Source organism: Neomonachus schauinslandi, chromosome 14 (assembly GCF_002201575.2).
Source record: "Neomonachus schauinslandi chromosome 14, ASM220157v2, whole genome shotgun sequence".
Taxonomy (NCBI): Eukaryota; Metazoa; Chordata; class Mammalia; order Carnivora; family Phocidae; genus Neomonachus; species Neomonachus schauinslandi.
The window spans coordinates 11,842,828-11,863,045 of NC_058416.1; the positions used below are offsets into that span (position 1 = coordinate 11,842,828).

Below are 20,218 nucleotides of genomic sequence, written 5' to 3' on the forward strand. Positions count from 1 at the left end.
CTCGGGAGAGTTCTGAGGCATCTATGTGCTCTGTACAGCCTAGGGAAATGGGAAATGGTGTTTTTGGAAGGAGAGGAATGTTATAGTTCAGGATCTATGTGACTCATTTTTTTTTCCACCTGTGAAATCCTAAGTTTAGAATAAAGGTCTCAGTCCCTCTTTTTCTAAAGGTCTATTCTGTATAAAGATAAGTAATGAATTATGTGATATGCTACATAAAAATAAATCAAATTGATTTTAACAATGTTTAAAATAAATTTACCATAGGAAATAGATAATAAAATGAATGGACTGCTCAAGACATCATCCTCAACAGATAGTGTGATCACATTAAAATATAGAAAAGTATTTTGAAAAGATACGTTCCTGGATGCTAACTATTGTGTCCATGAAGTGGGATCCTTAGTGCTATTTTATTCTATGTCACACTTGGTCCTTCTGTGTTTCCTCAGATTTATTGTGTAGTGAAATATGTAGATTCATCCTTTACTGAGATCTATCATAATTTGTGATATATAATGTTGATGAAGATACATTTGGGGTGTTTTAATAATAACACAAAGCAATGGATATGGACAACCTAGTACACTTCAATATTAAGTGTAGACATATAATACAAGTGGTTCTTCTACTTGAAGCTGATTCTAGTTCTTTGTGAATCATTAGCAACCCCCTCAAGGCTTGCAATTCAGTCTTAAATATACCTTCAGTTCCCATCCCTTGCCCTTAAAAACAGTCCGGCTGAGTCACAAAATGTGCTCCAGCATCTGTTGCTTTTCATCAACTTGGATCTGGTCTTTCTTCAAGATAAACTTGACAAGATAAACTATGTCCTGATGCATTATTCCACTTGTAAGAGGTAGCAGAGTGACCAGAAAATGACCTATCTAATTTCCTTTTATTGTTTCATAGTGTGCAGGAAGATAAACTAATACCCTAAGCTCAAAAGTTACACACATAGTAAAAACCGGGGGGGGAAAATGGAGTCTGTTTGTCAGTATGTGCTTAACCGTCCTCACAGAGTCTAGCTTAAGGGGTGGATGTTTGGTCCTGTAACTATAGCAATGTAAATACTCCAAATCCCTGCAGTGGCTCTGTGATGACTTGTCATATCTCCGCAGAATTGCTAGAAAAATCTGCCCTTGGGACCAAGGACGGTAAAAAAATAGGCAGGATTTTCCTTTCATCTTTCATTTGCTTGCCACCTTGCTACTCTCCAGTGACTCTTAGAGGATCAAGGTAAGATTATCTATTGAATAAAACTTTTTATTTACAGCTTTTAAAATTATTTTTCACTTCTAACGTCACCTTTGTACATGCCGGATGATTCATTATGTTTAAACAATGTTTTTTGATAAATGCTTAAAAAAACTAGCCATGTAAAACATGATTTTTAGCAGGTAGTTCCCCGGTAAGTCTGTATTTTATTGGCCTACGGGAAAACGGTCTCCATTAACCATGCACCGGTGGGGCCCAGTCATGTTCTATGTTAGCTATTTTTTCATTTACTATGCACCCTCAGATGAAAACCCTAACAGGTTGTCTGACAGTTTCCTTTTTGTTCTGGATGTCATGCTGGGAACAGCCTTTCCACACATACACACCCCCTCCCACCCACCCCCACCAAAGGACTGGCCACGTGGTCAAGGGGTGCGGCTGGCAGGCCTCTCTGCACAGCTCCTGAAGTCTTCTGTGACAGTCCTCCTAGCTCATTGGTCACCAGAGGCCAATGGACCCAGTGAAGGGCCGGGAGACCCAGGGACCGGCAGAGCCTGAGGAACCCCCCCCCCCGCCCGCCTCCTGCCAACCTACCCACCTCTGAGCCGCAGGTAAGACACTTGTCACATCAGATACTGAGATTTGGAAGTTCTTTGCTAGGGCACTTAGCATATTCCACAGATAAGTCTTTTGCCAGTCGTGGTGTAAAATCGGGCAGGAGCTGTGACCGCCTTAACTAATGTGCTCGAGGCACGCGGTCCCATAAACTAGAAGCTCATGTGTCAACTTGCACTTTTAATGATATCATGGGCAACAAGCCGCTATAATCAAATATGAGCTATTACATTTCTGATTCCATTTACATAATATAAACCACATGGGGCGGAGAGGTTATATCTGGAGCAGGAAAGGATGATTAGGTTTTTTTTTTTAAACAAATTGCACATAGAAAGCATAATCAGGATTGGATTGGCTCACAGAACAAGAAGGTCTTTTCGGCTGGAGTGTGGCCTCAGAGGTCTGAAGGAACCCGAGGTTTGCTCTCCGTGGCCCTTTCTGTCCTAAGCTAGTGCATTCTTTTTATTTCCTTTAGAGGCTTAGGAGATTTCATAATTTATTATTATTTTCATTTAAAGTTGTGTGCCTGTTCTCAAAAATACATTACTTATGGTAATTTGCACTGCACTCTAAAGAGCAATAGAACAAATAAACTATTCTAAATAAATATATAATCCGGGACGCATCTCACTTTAAAAGCTAACAGGTGTTTGCTTGTTTTGTAAATAGGTACTGAGTATTCCATCGGGACTCATTCCCTTGCACAGTGCACTTTTACACATGCGCACACATATATAGGCATGGATAATCACTAAATAACAAGCCGGCCCAGCTGGCTGCTGATTTAGTGCTGAGCATGTATCTGTCGGAAGGTCTTTGCACTGCTTTCTTTTATTCTAATGAAAACGACCAACGACAACAGACTAGAGGATTTAGAGGTGGCACCTTAGGCCACACAGTATGACCCGTGACAGGTGTTTCCTTCTCCTCTCAGAAGCCCTCTGAATTACCTGTAGAGAAAGGAAGAATTACATTTTGTGGGATAAATATTAGGGTTTTTTTTACAACACTGATTTCCAACATTATATCATTTATCATTCCCCACACTTATCGGCAAGGTCTCGTTTTTGTTATTCACTGTTTAGAGAATATTAAATCTGTCAAAATGTACTTACCCATCAGCTGCCAGAGTGGGGGCCGGTCTCGGAGGAGCACAGGGGTCTGTGGGGTGCCTCTCTAGTCCAGCCCGGCTCCTACTTTCGGGGGAGGGGGCAGAAACTTCGCGGGCAGTTTCAAAGCCCCAACGTGTTATAGGTCTGCTCGTACTTAGAATGTAAAAAAAACCACAAGAGAAGATCGCTCCCACCCGAAAAAAGGGGGAAAATCATTTTTCAGATTCTGTCCGAGTGAAGTTCACAAGGTGAACTGGTTTCTAAAGGTGATAAAAGCCCCCCCCCCCTTTGTTTTCACGGGTCACATGAAATTGTTTCACCTTTGGCAGAGCGTTGGTGGGAGAGTTGGCAACCATAAGACCCCGTTAGAAAAAATCAAATGAAATTTTAATGAATTCTTAAAGGACAAGTGCGGGCGAGCATAAAAGTTTATGATCCCTGAGAGCCTCTGACGACGGGGAGGGGGGGTGGTCTGTCCCTGCTTGCCACTCTTTTCCATGTGGCTCTACCAGGTTTTTATCAGAAAGATAAGATGAGAGATCTGAGAGATAAAAATGAGTAATAATATAAAAAGATTTCAGTAATATTCTCAAACAACTGGCCCTGATTAAAAATTTTAGAACAGTCCACACAACCACAGCAGAATAGACATTATTTTCAAGTGCACACAGAATATTCACCAACATTGAGCATATTGTGGGCCAAAAAGCAATTCTCAATAAATTAAAAATAGTTAATATACTACAAATGGTGCCATTGAGACAAGAGCATAAACATATAAATTAATAACAATATTTTGAATTTCCTCAAATATTGTAATATTAAGAAAGATGTTTCTAAACCCAAAATTCAAGAAATAACCCATAAGAAAAATTAGCAAATAATTTGCACTGGATGAAAATGAAAACATTACTATATCAAAATATGTAAACTTCAGCTAAAGTAGTGTTCAGAGGCCTATAGCTTTAAATGCCTATTATTGGAGGGGAAGGACATTCTTTTTTTTTAAAGATTTTATTTATTTATTTGAGAGAGAGAGAATGAGAGAGAGCGAGTACATGAGAGGGGGGAGGGTCAGAGGGAGAAGCAGACTCCCTGCCGAGCAGGGAGCCCGATGCGGGACTTGATCCAGGGACTCCAGGATCATGACCTGAGCCGAAGGCAGTCGCTTAACCAACTGAGCCACCCAGGCGCCCGGGGAAGGACATTCTTAATGAATAGTGTAAGCTTAAACTTCAAGAAGTTGTTGGGTTTTTTTTTTTTAAGATTTTATTTATTTGAGAGAGAGAGAGAGAGAGTAAGGGGGTGAGAGAGAAGCAGGGGGAGGGGCAGAGGAAGCAGCAGACTCTCTGCTGAGCGGGGAGCCTGACATGGGGCTTGATCCTGGGCCCCCAGGATCATGACCTGAGCTGAAGGCAGATGCTTAACTGACTGAGCCACCCAGGCACCCTTAAACTTCAAGAAGTTAATAATAAAACGCAAAATAGGTCCAAAGTTAGCAGAAGGAGGGTGTGGTAGTTAGAATACTAAAATGGTCCCCAATGATTCATGCCATTGTATAATACCCGCCCCTCAAGTGTGGACTGAACCAAGGTGAGCTATCATGATTGGGATTATGCTATTTTCTGTAGCAAAGGTGAAGATTTTGTGGATATAATTAAGATACCTGATTAGTTTTAATGCAATGAAAAAGATCATCCTGGTAAGCCTGACTGAAACAGGTGAACCCTGGAAAAGAGGGTCTAGAATTTGCAGACTCTCTCTGGCTTACCTTGAAAAGGCCAGCAGCCGTGTTGTGAACTGGCTTGGGAGAAGGGTATCTTCCAGTTGCTGAGAATCCAAGTCCTGCAATCACAAGGAAATGAATTCTTCCAACAGCCTGAATACGTGCGGGAAAGGATGCTGAACTACAGCTGTGAATACAGCCTGCCTGGCCATCTTGATTGCAGTGTGTGTCTCCTGGACGGAGGATTCAGCTAAGCTCTACCCATAGCCCTGAACCCAGCAATGTGTCAGTGTGACAGCTTTGCCACATCCTCGGGAACACTTAAAATTATCTGAGCATTCATAATTGCTGCTGGGAATGGAAGATGGTGCAGCCATTGTGCAAAACAGACTTAGAGTTTCTTAAAATGTTAAACATAAATTTACCCTGTAACCTGCCCCAACAATTCCACTTACGAATTCACCCAAGAGAAATACAAAACACATGTCCACACAAAGACTTACATGCGGATGTTTGTAGGAACGTTATTCACAACAACCAAAAAGTGAAAACAATCCAAATGTCCATAAGGTATCCAATGGATAAATAAAACTTGGCATATCTATAAATAGAATACAGTTCAGCAATAAAAAAGAATGAGCTAGTGATACAAACAGCAACATGGGATGAATCTCAAGATAATTATGCTAAATGAAAGAAGCCAGATGACCAGGAGTGCATGTAGTTGTACTCCATTTATATAAACTATAGAGGATGAAAACTAATCTAGAGTGACAGAGAATGGATCCCTCGTTGTCTGGAGATGAGGTGGTGGTGGGAAGATTTATTTTAATTTGAGGCTGTTTTTAAAGGTGCACACATATATCCAAATATATCAAATTTAAACCTTGAAGTATATGCAATTTAACATATGCCAATTACACCTCCAAAAACAGTAAAAATATGAATTAATTTCAAAAAATTATTCAATATGTGGCATGCCATACATGAATAAGAAAATAATAGTTAGTGTCAAAGAATGAAGAAAAAGGTCCTGAACCACAGAAATGGTGATATAATAAATATACATTGTTTTATGCCACTAAATTCATTAACTTAGAAAGTATGAAAATAATAAGGGGCACAAATGAAACCGAAGGTGGTTTGACAATATGAATAACTTTGGTAGGCTTTTACCTAGATGAATTGTAAGAAAATGAGAAGAGAAACAAATTAAACATAGCTTACATGAACAATAGAACTTTAATTTAGATCGTGCAGTAAATGGAAAATAAGTATGTATTAAGAGTTTTATGCCCATAAATTTGATAATTTGGGGAAAAACAAATTTGTAAGTTAAGATCTCCAAATGTCAGTCATGAAGAAATAAACTGAGTAATTTTGTACCTTCTAAATATATTGAACTTGTAGTTTAATTTCTTCCACAAAGAAAGCTCCAGGCTCAAATGGTTTCAATGGTGAAATCAATAAAACATCTAAAGACAAATAATGCCAATTCTACAATAGTTATCTAGAAAATTGAGGAGAAAACATTTCCCAATTCATTTCGCAGAGTTATTCTGATATCAAAACATGACAAAGCTATTACAAAAAAGAGAAAACTACATTTTTTCATCATGAAACTATCCAAATATTCTTAGGAGAATATTAGCAAAGTAAAGCCATGTATGTGTGAATATGTGTGTGTACATTGTGTATATAGGTGTGTGTATGCATGTAAATATATCACATGATGAGCATGATTACATCACAGTTATATCCTGAGCAAGAAGAGTTTATTAGAGCATTTAAGGTTGGTTTGATATGTGAAAATTAATCAGTGCAATTCACTATAGGAAAGAATAGAAAGGAAAACTATATGATCTCTTCAATATAGCCAGAAAAAAAAAAATAAGAAAAAAATTCAACCTCCATTAGTTGAAAAAGAAAAAAAAAAAAAACAAAAAACTAGAAAAATTAAAAACTGAAAAAAGAGAAGGGAATTTCTTTAACCTAATAGAAAACCGGGTGCCTGGGTGGCTTAGTCGGTTAAGCGTCTGCCTTCAGTTCAGGTCATGATCCTGGAGTCCCAGGATCGAGTCCCGCATCAGGCTCCCCGCTCAGCGGAGAGTCTGTTTCTCCCTCTGACCCTCCCTTTCTTGTGCTTTCTCTCTCTCACACTCTCTCTCTCTCAAATAAATGAATAAAATCTTTAAATAATAAAAAAAACAACCTAATAGAAAACCATTTTTTAAAATCATAGAGCTAGCATCATGCTAACTGATGAAGGAATAAAGCTTTCTTCCTAAGATAAGAAACAGAGAAAGAATTTTCTTTCTTACTCATCATTTCTACTCTACATGCTGCTGGAAGTCCTAGTCCAGGAAACAGGATAAAGAAAAAACAACAACAAAAAAGTTATATATATTGGAAAGGAAATATAAAGCTGTATTTGCAAACATGAAAGCCTCTGTAAACAAGCCTAAGGCATTCATAAAAATGCTACTGTAACTATTAAGTAAGTTAAGAAAATTTGACAACATACAAAATCAAATATATTTCTACATACTAACAGCAAACGATAGAAAATTTGAATTATAAAGCAATGCATTTACTAAAACATCAACTAATTGAAAATACTTAGGCATAAATATAAAAAAAAAACAGAAAAGTTGCCCCATGACAACTAAAAAAATATGTTTGCTAAGAGGAATTAAATAATTGGAGAGATATACACCATATTCATGGATTGTAAGACTCGATATTCTGAAAGTACCATATTCCTCCAAATAGACACAGGGTTCCAATATAATTCCAATTAAATTTCAGCATGTTTTATAAAATAAAACAAAATGATTCAAAAATTTTTATGGACATATAAAATACCTAGAAGTTCCAGAACACTTCTATAAAGAAAAATAAAGGAACTATGTGATTTAAAGATTTAACACAAAATTACTATATGTAAGACAGTGAAATATTAAAGTACCAAGAGACACATAGATAAATAGAAAGGCATAGGGTCTAGAAATAGACCTACACATTTATGATCAATTCATTTTTTTAATCTGCAAAATTAATTCAATGGGAAAAGGGTAGTGTTTTCATCAAATGACACTGGGACAACTGCATATCCATATCCAATTAAAAGAAAATGAACATAATCCTTTAATTTGGAGTTTTACAATAATTATCTCAAAATAGATTGTAGTGCTAATTTTATAGCTAAAAGAGCTATAAAAATTAGAAAAACATAGGTGAAATCTTTGGGAATGAGATAGACAGACTCTAAAATGATTCCACAAGATATAAAGCCCCATATATATGCGCCTTCTAAATTGATTAAACACTATTCTAAGAGTTGCTGGGAAGAGATTATGAACTTATAACAAATATCTTGGATCTTATTGGCCTTAAAATATGAAAATTATCCTGGGTGGATTTGAAATAACCAAATGAGCCCTTAAAAGCACCTGGCTTCTTCCTGGATAAACAGACTTAAAGCATGGAAGAGATTTGATGCGAAGAGGATTCCCCGAAGCTGACTTTGGAAATAGAGAGGGTCAGCAGCAGATAATTCGGGCAGCATCTAGAAACTGAGAGTGGTCACCAGCTGATAGCTAGTGAGGAAATGGGGTACTCAGTCCTATAACTGCAAAGAATTGAATTCTGCCACAAACATGGGAGCCTAGAAGAAGATCACCGGCTCCAGATGAGAAAACAGCCTCACTAATACCTTGATTTTTTTAAAGATTTTATTTATTGATTTGAGAGAGAGAGAGAGAGAGGGAGGAGTAGACTTCCCACTAATCAGAGAGCCCCATGAGGGGCTCGATCCCAGGATCCCGAGATCATGACCTGAGCTGAAGGCAGATGCTCAACCGACTGAGCCACCAAGGCGCCCACCCTGATTTTTGTCTTGTGAGATCCTGAGCTGAGAACCAGGACATAATGTGCTTCTAACTTACCTAACTTACCTAACTAATAAATGTTGTTGTTCTAAGCTGCTAAGTTTGTGGCAATGTTATTCAACAATAGAAAACTAATACAGTGACCTTTGGCTAGGCAAGAATTTCTTAGGGTACAAAATGCATAAATCATAAAAAAAAAATGCTGTATCGCATTTCATCAAAATCAAATATTTCTGCCTCTTTGAAGACACTTAAGAAAATCAAAAGACAAACTACAGCCTGGAATATAATATTGGCAAATTCATATCTAATAAAAATTGTTATATTAATATAGGAACATTCATGGGCGCCTGGGTGGCTCAGTTGTTAAGCGTCTGCCTTCGGCTCAGGTCATGATCTCAGGGTCCTGGGATCGAGCCCCACGTTGGGCTCCCTGCTCAGCGGGAAGCCTGCATCTCCCTCTCCCACTCTCCCTGCTTGTGTTCCCTCTCTCACTGTGTCTCTCGCTGTTAAAAAATAAATAAAATCTTTAAAAAATATATATATAGGAACATTTAAAAATCCAATAAGTTAATACACGATGCGTTAAAAAATGAACAAAGTTTTTGAAAAAACACTTCACCAAAGGAGGCATGAGAATAACCAATAAGCATATGAAAAATGGACCGATATCATTAATTATCATATAAATGTAAATCAAAACCACCATTAGGTACACATCAGTGGAATGGCTAATTTCTTTTTATAAAAAGAACACAAATTAAAAATACTCAATACCATTACAAAATTTTACTTAAGTATCAGATGTCGATCTTCCAAGAATATAAGACTAAAAGACGAGTTGGTGTTGCTATTTTATGCTTTTTGAAAATCCCATGTTCTTTTATAATATGCCCAAAGATTCCTGTGTTGGGGTGCTTCTGTTCTGCAGGTCAATTATAGATCAGGACTCCTATTTGTGTGTTGTTTCTGTTTCATACCATATGAGACAAATATGAAGGTCAAAACTCCCTTAATTTCTCAAAATAAGTATGTACGTTCATGCACATATATATTCATACGAGCATGCTCACCCGAAACACTTGCAGTATCCTAGATGACTGGTAGGTTGGACATGATGTAGAGATGGAAGAGATGTTTATATTTTAGCAATACAGATAACTCCAAGGTTATCCCTGCTGTGGCTCTCCTAAACTCAACTCCTATTCCATGAATATTGAGATAGGTTCACACTTGAAGTTGACTTCTTCTCCCTGAGGAATTTGGTGCCTGCTGTTGAAATAATTTATCATGAGAATCTCTTGGAGAGCGGCTAGTAGTGGAGGAAACCATTAGTGTTTGGGGTCCTGAGTCACTGGCCAGGCCAAATACTCTCTCACCCTTATTCCCATCCGCAGTTTGCTAGATCTTTGGGGGCCTAGTAGAGAAACTAACTTTTCTGTAGAGTTATGTCTGAATAGGGAGGAATACATAAAGAAGGGTTTTACAAAGAAATGATTTGAGGAAGTTCCTTTTTAGTAGGGTTTAAACAGATGGGAGAATGGACTGAAAGACACTCTTTCAATAGCAGAGAGCAAGGAAAGGAGGCTTTTGAACTGAGAACTTGGCAGGGCATGAATGTAGGTGGTGTCACCAGATGTGTCTGGGAAGAGTGGGCGTGCTAATGGCAGACAAAGCGGTTGGGAATTCTGAAGGAGACTGTGGAGGGCCCAGATTTACAGGCAAACCAAGAATGAACTTTATCCTGAAGGTAATGGAGGACTATTAAAGATGTTTTAAGTTTGTCGGTGATTTTGACACTCCAGCTTTGCAAGGGAAAATCATTTAACAAAGCTTGTACTGAATCACGGTCTCATGTGACATAGTTGGAGCCATGTTCGAATTCATTTGTAACCGCTGGTCTCTTGGGCCACAAAAGTACATTTCTAATCTGATGATACACTTTCATCTCCATCTTTGCTCACAATTTAAGTGCTTTTGCATTTTAATATGTCCTCAAAAGCTATAATGGATTTAAGTAATGAAATGATTCTAAATAAGGCAAATAACAGTACTGGGTAAATTTGTGAAGTGTGCAGTTCAGTAGTGTTACGTATATTCACGTTGTTGTGAAACAGATCTCCAGATCATTTTCATCTTGCAAAATTGAGATTTTATACTCATTAAACAAAAATTTCTTCTTTCCTACCTCCTCCCAGCCCCTGATAACCACATTCTGCTTTATGCTTCTAAGAATTTGATTACTTCAGATAACTCATATAACTGGAATTATACAGTAAATGCCTTTTTGTGACTCACTTATTTCTCAGAATTTTGTGGGTGTTGTTAAATCTACTAATTTTTAGGAAAGCCCATTTGATTTGATTTTAGGCTTTCCAACAAAAGAGTCATGTGACTCCAGATAATAAGAAATATTTCACTTCTATATTTGATAATGACATATTTATTATAGGAAGTTTAATTAGTTGTAGCAGATGAAGTCCCATTTTAAAATAAAGATAATATAAAATGTTTCAGTGATATTTCTCCTATTATAGATTCAATAGCTTAGTAATTAAATAAAAAAGATCAGGTTTTTGCTATACTGCTGGCACTCTTTTATGCTCTGGGCATATAGCTATGACTACAGAAATAAATCGATGCTTTTATTGAGTTTACATTACAGAGGAGTATGGTAATAATTAAGATAGAAGGTGATTTGATATCTATCAAATCACCAGGTTATAATAAGTGGTATGAAGAGCTGGTTTAAAGCTGGGGTAGGCATAAAAGAGCCAGCCAAGAAAACCTAGGGTAGAATCAGGACATTCCAGAGAGAGCAAAGAGTTGAAACATAAAGATCCTGTGACCTGTGAGTCTCAAACATGAACTTACCTAGGAAAACCAATAACAATGTTATTGTTAACAATTTTGTTAAACAAAAATCTCTGTATTAGACTAATTAAATGTTCTTTCCTTCATTCTAGTGGTCAAGAATTTTCCCTTGAATTGATATTATAGAGATGTCTCTATCAGTTCACGAAATTAGGGTTCAACAGCATTTCACCTGTTCCTTCTCTTTGGCCTTAGACTCATCAACTCTGTTTCTTAGCCTTGCCAGGCTACAGTATTATTGGAGCAATAAAATTAGATGATATTGATGAAAGCAATGGATAGGCTGAAAATCAGTATTTAAAGAGGAAGTTACATCATTATTATTTCTAGTAGCAGTAGTCTCAGTAGTAACGGTAGTTATACGCTATTATTTATAGATTGAAGTCTAAGTTGAAGCACATGTTAGTCTAGCATCACAGGCTTTCAAAGTGGAAAGGAACCCTTGAGATGATCTAATCACATTTCTTGCAAATGAGACTGGATCGGACCAATCAAGTGAATGATTACATACTATAAAGGATGTTGCGTTCAGGAGAACAATCATGGCATGAAGTCAATAGTATGCAGTGTCTGCGAATGAGGGAGTGGCAGCCTATCTAGCTCTCTTACCTAGACAGGAAAGCCATGATAACAATTGAAACTGAGCCTCCTATTTTTCCCATCCTTTACATACATCACTGAATAGAATACGAGTCTCCATAGCCAAGTGTTTCCTGGGAATAGCTGGCAGATTTGCTATGCAATTCAGCATAGATACCAGCCTCTGGAGAATATGGCAGGCAGATGAACTTGGATTCTGCTTTAATTAAATCCCTGGAGGATCCCAATTACTAGGAGGAACCACTGCTCACTTCTTTTGGATATTTGCATATGTAGTCAGGATCAAAGGCGTTTTTGTAGATGCAAATACCTGTACAACAAACATTACTCCTCTTTAGGATCTCATAATCTCCCCAGAGAGTATCTCAAGAATAAAGCTGGGAAAAGTACATGCGATCCTCCTAATACTTATTACTGGAGTTTCACGTGCAACTTATCTCCCTGTTTACCTTGAATGAGATTCTGTGGCAAGGGGGCTAAATACCAGTCATCTGAAATTTGGGTAATTTGGTGCATTAACCAAAAGAAAAAGGAAGAAACAAAGACAGTGCAGTTGAAAGGTTAAAGAAACTTTATTCCAGGCATTATTATTAATTAGCTATATGAACTCAGACATTTAACCTTTTTGAACCTCAGTTTTTTACCTCATCTGTAAAATGAATATAATCACACCAAATTTCAAAGTTATAAATGTAAAATTTACTGCTTCACAGATTTGGTTCCAAATATAGTTAGATTCCTTGTACTTTTTGAAATCAAGATAAAATAATATTAAGGCTCTGGGCAGGCTGTTGGGCTTGTTTGTCCTCAGATCCATTCCTTAACCTTTCTGTGCTCTGCTCTATAAGGCAGGAGGCAGAATAGCTCAGGGTCCAGTCCCACACTGCCAGGCCTGCTAGGTTCTGGCTGGGTTAGGTCAATGAGTGGCACCATTAGAAAATTGGAGAAAAGAAGAATTCAGATATTCTCTCTGTACCTTTCTGCTTTGGGCAGTATCACTGACAACAGCTGGTATCTTAGTGTCTCTAATGCTTCCTGGACAGATGTGTCCCCTGGGCATCAGTAATACCATCCTTCCTATCCCTCTGTTCTAACGTTTGGGTGGAAACGACTTGCCGATGTTGCTAATCTTGCATTACCTAAAATCATTCATTGATAAACTGTTGGGAAACTAAGAGATTTTGTGGCTCTAATCCAGAAGAATAATAAAGCACTGCTTCAGGATGGGGATATCTGCTAATCCTTGATATATTAGAGCATGTACTTTAATGCACTTTTCAAGCTGAGTTTAGAAGGAATGTCGGTAGTTTGTGCAGATTGAGAGGTCAAAGAAGATGGTGTATATTAAGCTAAGATCCCTAAGAAACAGCACCCTCAGTGGGTAGGTAGGAATAAGAAAATGAGATATGGGCAAATATTTGTCTTAGCCTTGACTCTTGATAAAATGAAGAAAAAGGGGAAAAAATCTATGATTCAAATTCCAAACATTCAAGTCCTGAATTATCATTACCTCTGTGGCCCAAACAAATGCTAATATGCAAACCAATCCAAGCCTTAAAGAAGCCTCAAAGACAAAGCACAGAGAACCAATGGTCCATGAACAAAAAACACAAAGTACTAGTAAACAAGCCTCCATGAATGAGAGTCAGTATACACAACTCTGATGGCTTTGTAACATGCCAACTTAGATAAGAAGAAATAAGGCCCATGATTTCCTTCTCTATGCTTTTGGTTAGTGGTGAACACAGAAGAGCTTAGCATGAGATTTGAAAGTGGAGCAGTGGATGCCTACTCCCAAAAGGTCAATTACATAGTCTTACTCATGTTTGGTTATCTTCAGGCTAACTTCTGTTGGCATGGGCAGCAACCCATCCCACAGCCCCTGCTCCCATGGTGTCTCTTCTTTTAGTTTTTGGGGTTTTGTTTGTTTTTTATCTCTCTCTCAATCTCTCTCTCTCTCTCTTCCCCACCCACTCTCTCTCTAAAATCCCTGCAAGGTACCAATGAGTTTCTAAGGAAACAGTGCCATTTCCTTGTGCTATGGGCCATTCAAAACAGTAAGGATACACATTAGGAATTGGGAATAGGTCAGTGAGGATTCCAGTTTTCTCCGCTCTTCCTCACTTGGGTTCATCTTTTTTTTCCTCTTAGCCACCTATTCTGTGACATCAGGCTCCAGAATCAGAACAAATAGCTGAACTCAGTGTACTTTACCAGTTACTGCAATTTAAGAATGCCAAATTGCTATTATGAACCTCTTACTCATTTTTATACAATTTCTAGTGGTTCTGTTTCTCTGAGTGGACTCTCAATAATGAAATAACAAACAATTAACTAGACCTACAAAGACATAAGATGGATTTATCAAAGATCATGAATAATTGTGAATTTAATAGGTTAAAAGTAATATTAGTAGCCAGTGTAATTATGAAAAATTTGATCAATTGGATTTAAGAGCAAAATAAGACTTCTAGAAATGAAAGCTGTAAAATCCCAAACTAGAAAGTAAGTCTACATTTTAAACTGAGAATGTGTAAACAAAAAGAAAATACATATAACATAGTAAAAAGAGATGATATTAATATGGAAATAAAGGGAAAGGAAGAACAAAGTAAGAAATAGAGTTTCAATCACATATAAATTCTTTCAGAAAATTGAAAAATAGAGGACACATTCAAAAACCAAACATGAGCCACAGAAAAAGGAAAGATTGGTGTATGTTATCATGATCATAAAAATAATACTGTAAGTAAAAAACCAAGACCAAAAACAAACACAAAACCCCAAAAAACAAGTAAACAAAACTTGGAGATCATTTTCTTTACATGTCCTACTGAATTTCTTGTTTCTGTAGGACGATGTCTTTCATCAAATGTAGAAAAATCCTGGCTGTTATTTCTTCAACACTGTGCAGACTCTGAAATATCATTTGAGCTTTCAGATTCTTAGAAACCATTCTTGACTGGAGCTCTCAGAATCCTGCTTTGAGTCTGTTTGTGACAGCAGCAGGCCAAGAATCCAAGGATGAGCGTCCATGGAGAATTGGGGAGCACTTTTCCTATGGTTATCTTCCCTCTAGCACTTTGTCTCCAAATTCCACTTAAGTCTCCATTCCTTTCACTCAGTGAGGTTGCCAATCTTTGGGCACACACACAAATGAGGTACACATGGATATTTATATACACATACATATTTATATGTATAACAAAATATTGGTGAAGCAATCTCTAATCGTATCAGTGAAATAAGTAGGATTAACTAATTTGTTAAAAGAGAAAAATCAGATTTTCATACAAATGGGATATGGAAGAACACAAGGAGCATGCCTAAGGACAAAGAGAGGGATCACAACATTTCTTTAAAAAATAATAGACAAAGATATGTTAGGCAAATCCAAGGAAAAGAACTGGCCAGAATTCAGACCAAAGAGGGTGAAGAAACTTCCTGTAATGCTAAAGGGTATAAATCTTAAAAACAAACAAACAAACCATGAATTATAAATATTTATGTATACAACAGCACAGCAACCACTTTTATAGGACAAAAAAGTTGATGAAAGGAGAAATAAATAAAACACCCCCAAAACTGAATATTTCAATTCTCTACTCTCCACTCAAGATTTAAAAAACAGAATGGATATGGATTTAAATTATATAATGAATAAAATAGGCTTATTATAGATTTGTAGCAATTTCTGAACATGTTTTTTAAGTATTAAAAATATTCATAAAAATTACCATAAATTAGACCACAAAGGAACCATTATTTTTAAACCATTTTTAGACCATTATTTTTAAAATGAAATAATACAAATAATATTTTCTTACCACAATGAACTAAAATCAGGAAAAAAAAAACACACAAAAAAAGTTGTTGATTTTTTTTAACCTGGAATATTTAGGGGAGTGTTTTTTGTTTTTTTGTTTGTTTGGTATGTTTGCTTGTTTTATTTGTTTGTTTTTCATAGCAACCAGTGAATAACACCCAGCATTCTGGTCTCACATGGTCAGCAAAGGCATCCCTTCATTGTAGTCGAATCGAATTCTTCTGATTCGTTCTTGTACCAGTGCCAAACAATTACAGTTTGGTTAAAACAAACAAACAAGCAAACAAAAGACTGTAATTTAAGAACCAGTTGAGAAAGAAAGAATTACTAGTTGTGAGTTTTGGAGACACACTTAAAAGAACCAAAGCCTATGAAGAAAATCGCTTCAGATCTTATACACAGAAAGAGCTACTGTGGAACCAAATGAAATGAGTTGAAAAATAGGAATTTAAGATATTAATTGTCATTTAGATCAGTGTCCTCTGATTTTTTTCAGGGCCTAAGCTTATGCCAAATTTGCACAAGCAATACATTTTTACCAAGTTTTAAAATGTCTTTTTTTTGAAACTTCTAAAAAGTGTATTTTGTGCATTTTATCCAACAGATTAGAGCTATGTATTGGATGAGAGAGGATGAAGAAATATTCACTACCTACAATGTTAAGAGAGGACAAGAATGATGACTGTTGCAGGAATTTGAAACATACAAAGCAACAATTAACTTGTAGGAAAAGATCTCTCTCTCTCTCTGTCCTGGTGGATTTGATTATGGGTGGTTCAGTGGAAGACTTTCATATCAGCTAAAGGTTCTGTTTAACACTGGAGTATTCCCACATGTTGCCAATCAGCCAAAAGAGCAAAGGAGTTACACAGAATGGATAGGACGGTTATTAAAAACAACCCTTCAGAGGATCTTTCTGCACGTTGTCCAAATCAATACATGTATCTATTTTTATATAAACTAAGGCAGTTACCTGATGTACAGTGGAAAGGGTCAGCAGAAAAGGCTCACATATATCTTCTTGAAAATGTAACATACTACTTGAAAAGGAGACATCCAAAAGCCAATTGCCACTTGCAGCTTAATGTTGAATTATGCAGTGGGCATCATAAGATGGCAATGTGTTCATCAGCAATTCATATTTGTATTTCTCTGCAGCTAAATATGCTAAGGTTGGTGCTACTAAATTATTGTTTCAACACTTATAAAACTGTAGATATACCTTTCTAGATCTCATATAGTCTGGCTGGATGCAGGTAAAAGGTGGAACATGGAATATTGTTCTTCAAAGAGAAGTAAACCATAATTTATATAAAAATTAAAGCCTTACCAACAGCCATGAAAATAATTATAATTTAACAATTACATTTAGCTGTTTCTCAATGGTCGAAGACAGCCTTTCTCAACAGTGGCTTCAGGAGAGATTTAAGCTCTGATGCCTTAGACAGTATCAATTATGTGTAATGGATTAGTTTCTTTCGTATGAAAAGTCTGGATCACTTATCTCCCTTACTCCTGACTTTACTGACAAATAAATTAACTTGCCAAAAACTTAAGGTTTATGGAAACAAAGACCCTTGATCTACTGGTTGAGAAGGAATGGACTCTTAGATTTTATTTGAAAGTCTTTAAGTACTTAGCACAATGAACCACAACGAAACACCACTCATCTTTTCCCAAATCACAGACTCTTGAGTGAGAAAATAATCAGTAAATGGCATATTTGGAAATTCAAGAAGCTGCGAAAATATATAGAAATTGATATCAAAAGGCTAACAATTTAAAAAGTTATATAAGTGCAACATAGAAATACTATATTTAATTGATTCATTCCTTCCATTAAAAAGTACTTATGTCGGGCGCCTGGGTGGCTCAGTTGGTTAAGCGACTGCCTTCGGCTCAGGTCATGATCCTGGAGTCCCTGGATCGAGTCCCGCATCAGGCTCCCTGCTTGGCAGGGAGCCTGCTTCTCCGACCCTCCCCCTTCTCATGTGCTCTCTGTCTCTCTCATTCTCTTTCTCTCAGATAAATAAATAAAATCTTTAAAAAAAAAAAGTACTTATGTCTACTAAGAAATAGAAATTATGCTATAGTTTGAGAATTTGAGACTAAGTCTGGTGTTTTCTCTTAAAGCATTCACGATTGTTTCAGAGATAGGAATGTAAAGAAATAATTACAATACTAAATATGATATGGTATAATTGAGAAAGATATAAGTGTTATAAGATTATACAAGATACAGTAAAAAATACTGCTATTAGCAGTATTAAATTGGACCATATGAAATTGAAGATATTTGATGCTTTTGACCTACAGAAATTGCAATTGTATGTAGCTCAATCTAATATTATTAGTTCTCATAGTGTTAAAATTGAGCTTGATCTTGAAAAACGATATATGGTTGGAATTAGGTTCTACAGCAAGTGACCTAAATATTACAGCGATTTAAACAAGATAGAAGGACATTTTTCTCTCTATTAAACTGATTTTGGAAGTTGGTGATTCAGGGCTGCTATGGGTTCTGCACCACAAATTCCTGATGACCTTGGTACCTCTCTATTAACAGTCTGGTGTCTCATCCTGGTGTTACCCTCAGTTACTCCGTTCTAGAAAGCAGTAGGGAAACAATGACGAAGTAGAGGGATGGAGGATGCGTGCCAACTGTCACTTCAGGAGAGTTTCAAAAGGATGCCACATGGCATCAGACATACCGTTGTCTAGAATCTAACCACAGAGCTATGCTTAACCTCAAAGGAGGTTGGGAAATGTATTTTGAAGGCAACCATGCTCCACCTAATAATTCTATAATTCTAGCACTATGGGGAAAAAAGGAGTATGGGAATTGAGGATGAACCACTAAGGAGTAGTAATCTAGTAATCTCTACACCTAACGTGCGGCTTGAACTCAAGGACCTGAAGATCAAGAATCACATGCTCTTGAGACTGAGCCAGCCAGGAAGGTCCAAATCTACATCAAGGTAAATGGCAGGAGCTGTATTTGAAACAACAGGAGTAGGTCAGACAGTAAACAGCCTTATATGTTGGGCTAAGACATTGGAATTTATATCATCTTCAATAAGTAGCTACTGAAGGATTATGAGCTGGTGACTAAATGAACAGATCTGCACTTTAGGAAAATCACTCTGGTTACCGTTGGGAAGAAGGACTGGAAAAGGACAAGAGTGAAAGAGTCAAGATTTGTTTTCTTTGGAGGATAATGGGCTAATTTCCCAAATCCATTGCCCTTTAACAATACGGTTAAAAGAATAAAATAATAAAAATATAAAAGACAATAATTATCATACGGTCAGTTTATTCCTTAATTGAATTTAAAAAGTTATAACTTAAGCAAGTTTAACACAGAGAAAGTAACTAAAGTGGGTGTTATGGGTATAGAATTGTGGTCTAATTTAGATTCTAATATGGTGGGTAAAAATATATATATTTTTAATTTCTACAACTAAGTTTACAAAAATATCTAAAACTTGAAGATATCAAAATCACTCTTTTATTATGTGAAATGTTGGTGTTTAAAATCCTAGTTATTTTTTTAAACACAGTGATTTTTGTAACTATTTCAATCAGAATCTTATTTTGCAAAGTAAGTAATTTCTTGGAAGTCAGAATTTCAGGGAATATTACAATCTAGCTGTTTTATAGTTTAAGAATTTTCCAAAGTGCATTTTTTCATTTCTTTTTAATTCTGTAATATAACTAGCTGAGACAGGTCAGAAGAAAGTGTTGAAGGGGAAATGATCTAAAATTTGAAGTTATGTTGCTGATAGCTGTTTGGACATTTGACTCTGTTGTTTTATCTAAAAGCCAATAGAGTGGTTCATAAAACTGACTGCAGAGCACATTTCAGAACGAATAAAACAAATTGACTATTGATGGTGTGCACAGGGCAAATCCAGTTACATCTCACAAAGCTTTATATTGCTCTATTTCTTCTTTAATGTTTTCTATTCAGTTATTTCAATTTAAAGTTTGGGTAACAAGCCCGAACAAGATGCAATGTGGGTAGGCAGAAAGTGGCTGGAAATTTAGAAATAAAAGCCGCAAGTGAAATTCTGGGTCTACCCTTTGTGGCTCGGTGTCTGGACACATCATTTAAACTATCTTAGTTCCAAATTCATGGAATTAAATGTACTGTCCTTTTTAAGTATTAAATAAAATAGCATATGTACATGCTTTGTAAACTAATAACATAATACAAGTAAAACTGTTATTACTAATTTAAACAATGAATAAAGCATATATATGTATATATATATACACATATATATACATATATATATATATATATATAAGCACACACACACACCCGGCTTTCATGGGACCTTCCTGTCTGACT

General features: G+C 36.5%; 1 protein-coding gene across 1 annotated transcript in view; it reads left to right on the forward strand.

Annotated features, from left to right (window-relative positions):
* The first annotated feature begins 10,227 nt into the window (after positions 1 to 10,227).
* Positions 10,228 to 20,218, forward strand: part of LOC110577016 (homeobox protein MSX-2-like) — a 64,314-nt gene continuing 54,323 nt past the window's right edge. Inside the window, 2 exon segments of the mRNA XM_021686245.1 lie at positions 10,228 to 10,314; positions 18,679 to 18,842. Of these exon segments, the coding sequence (XP_021541920.1) occupies positions 10,228 to 10,314; positions 18,679 to 18,842 (251 nt within the window).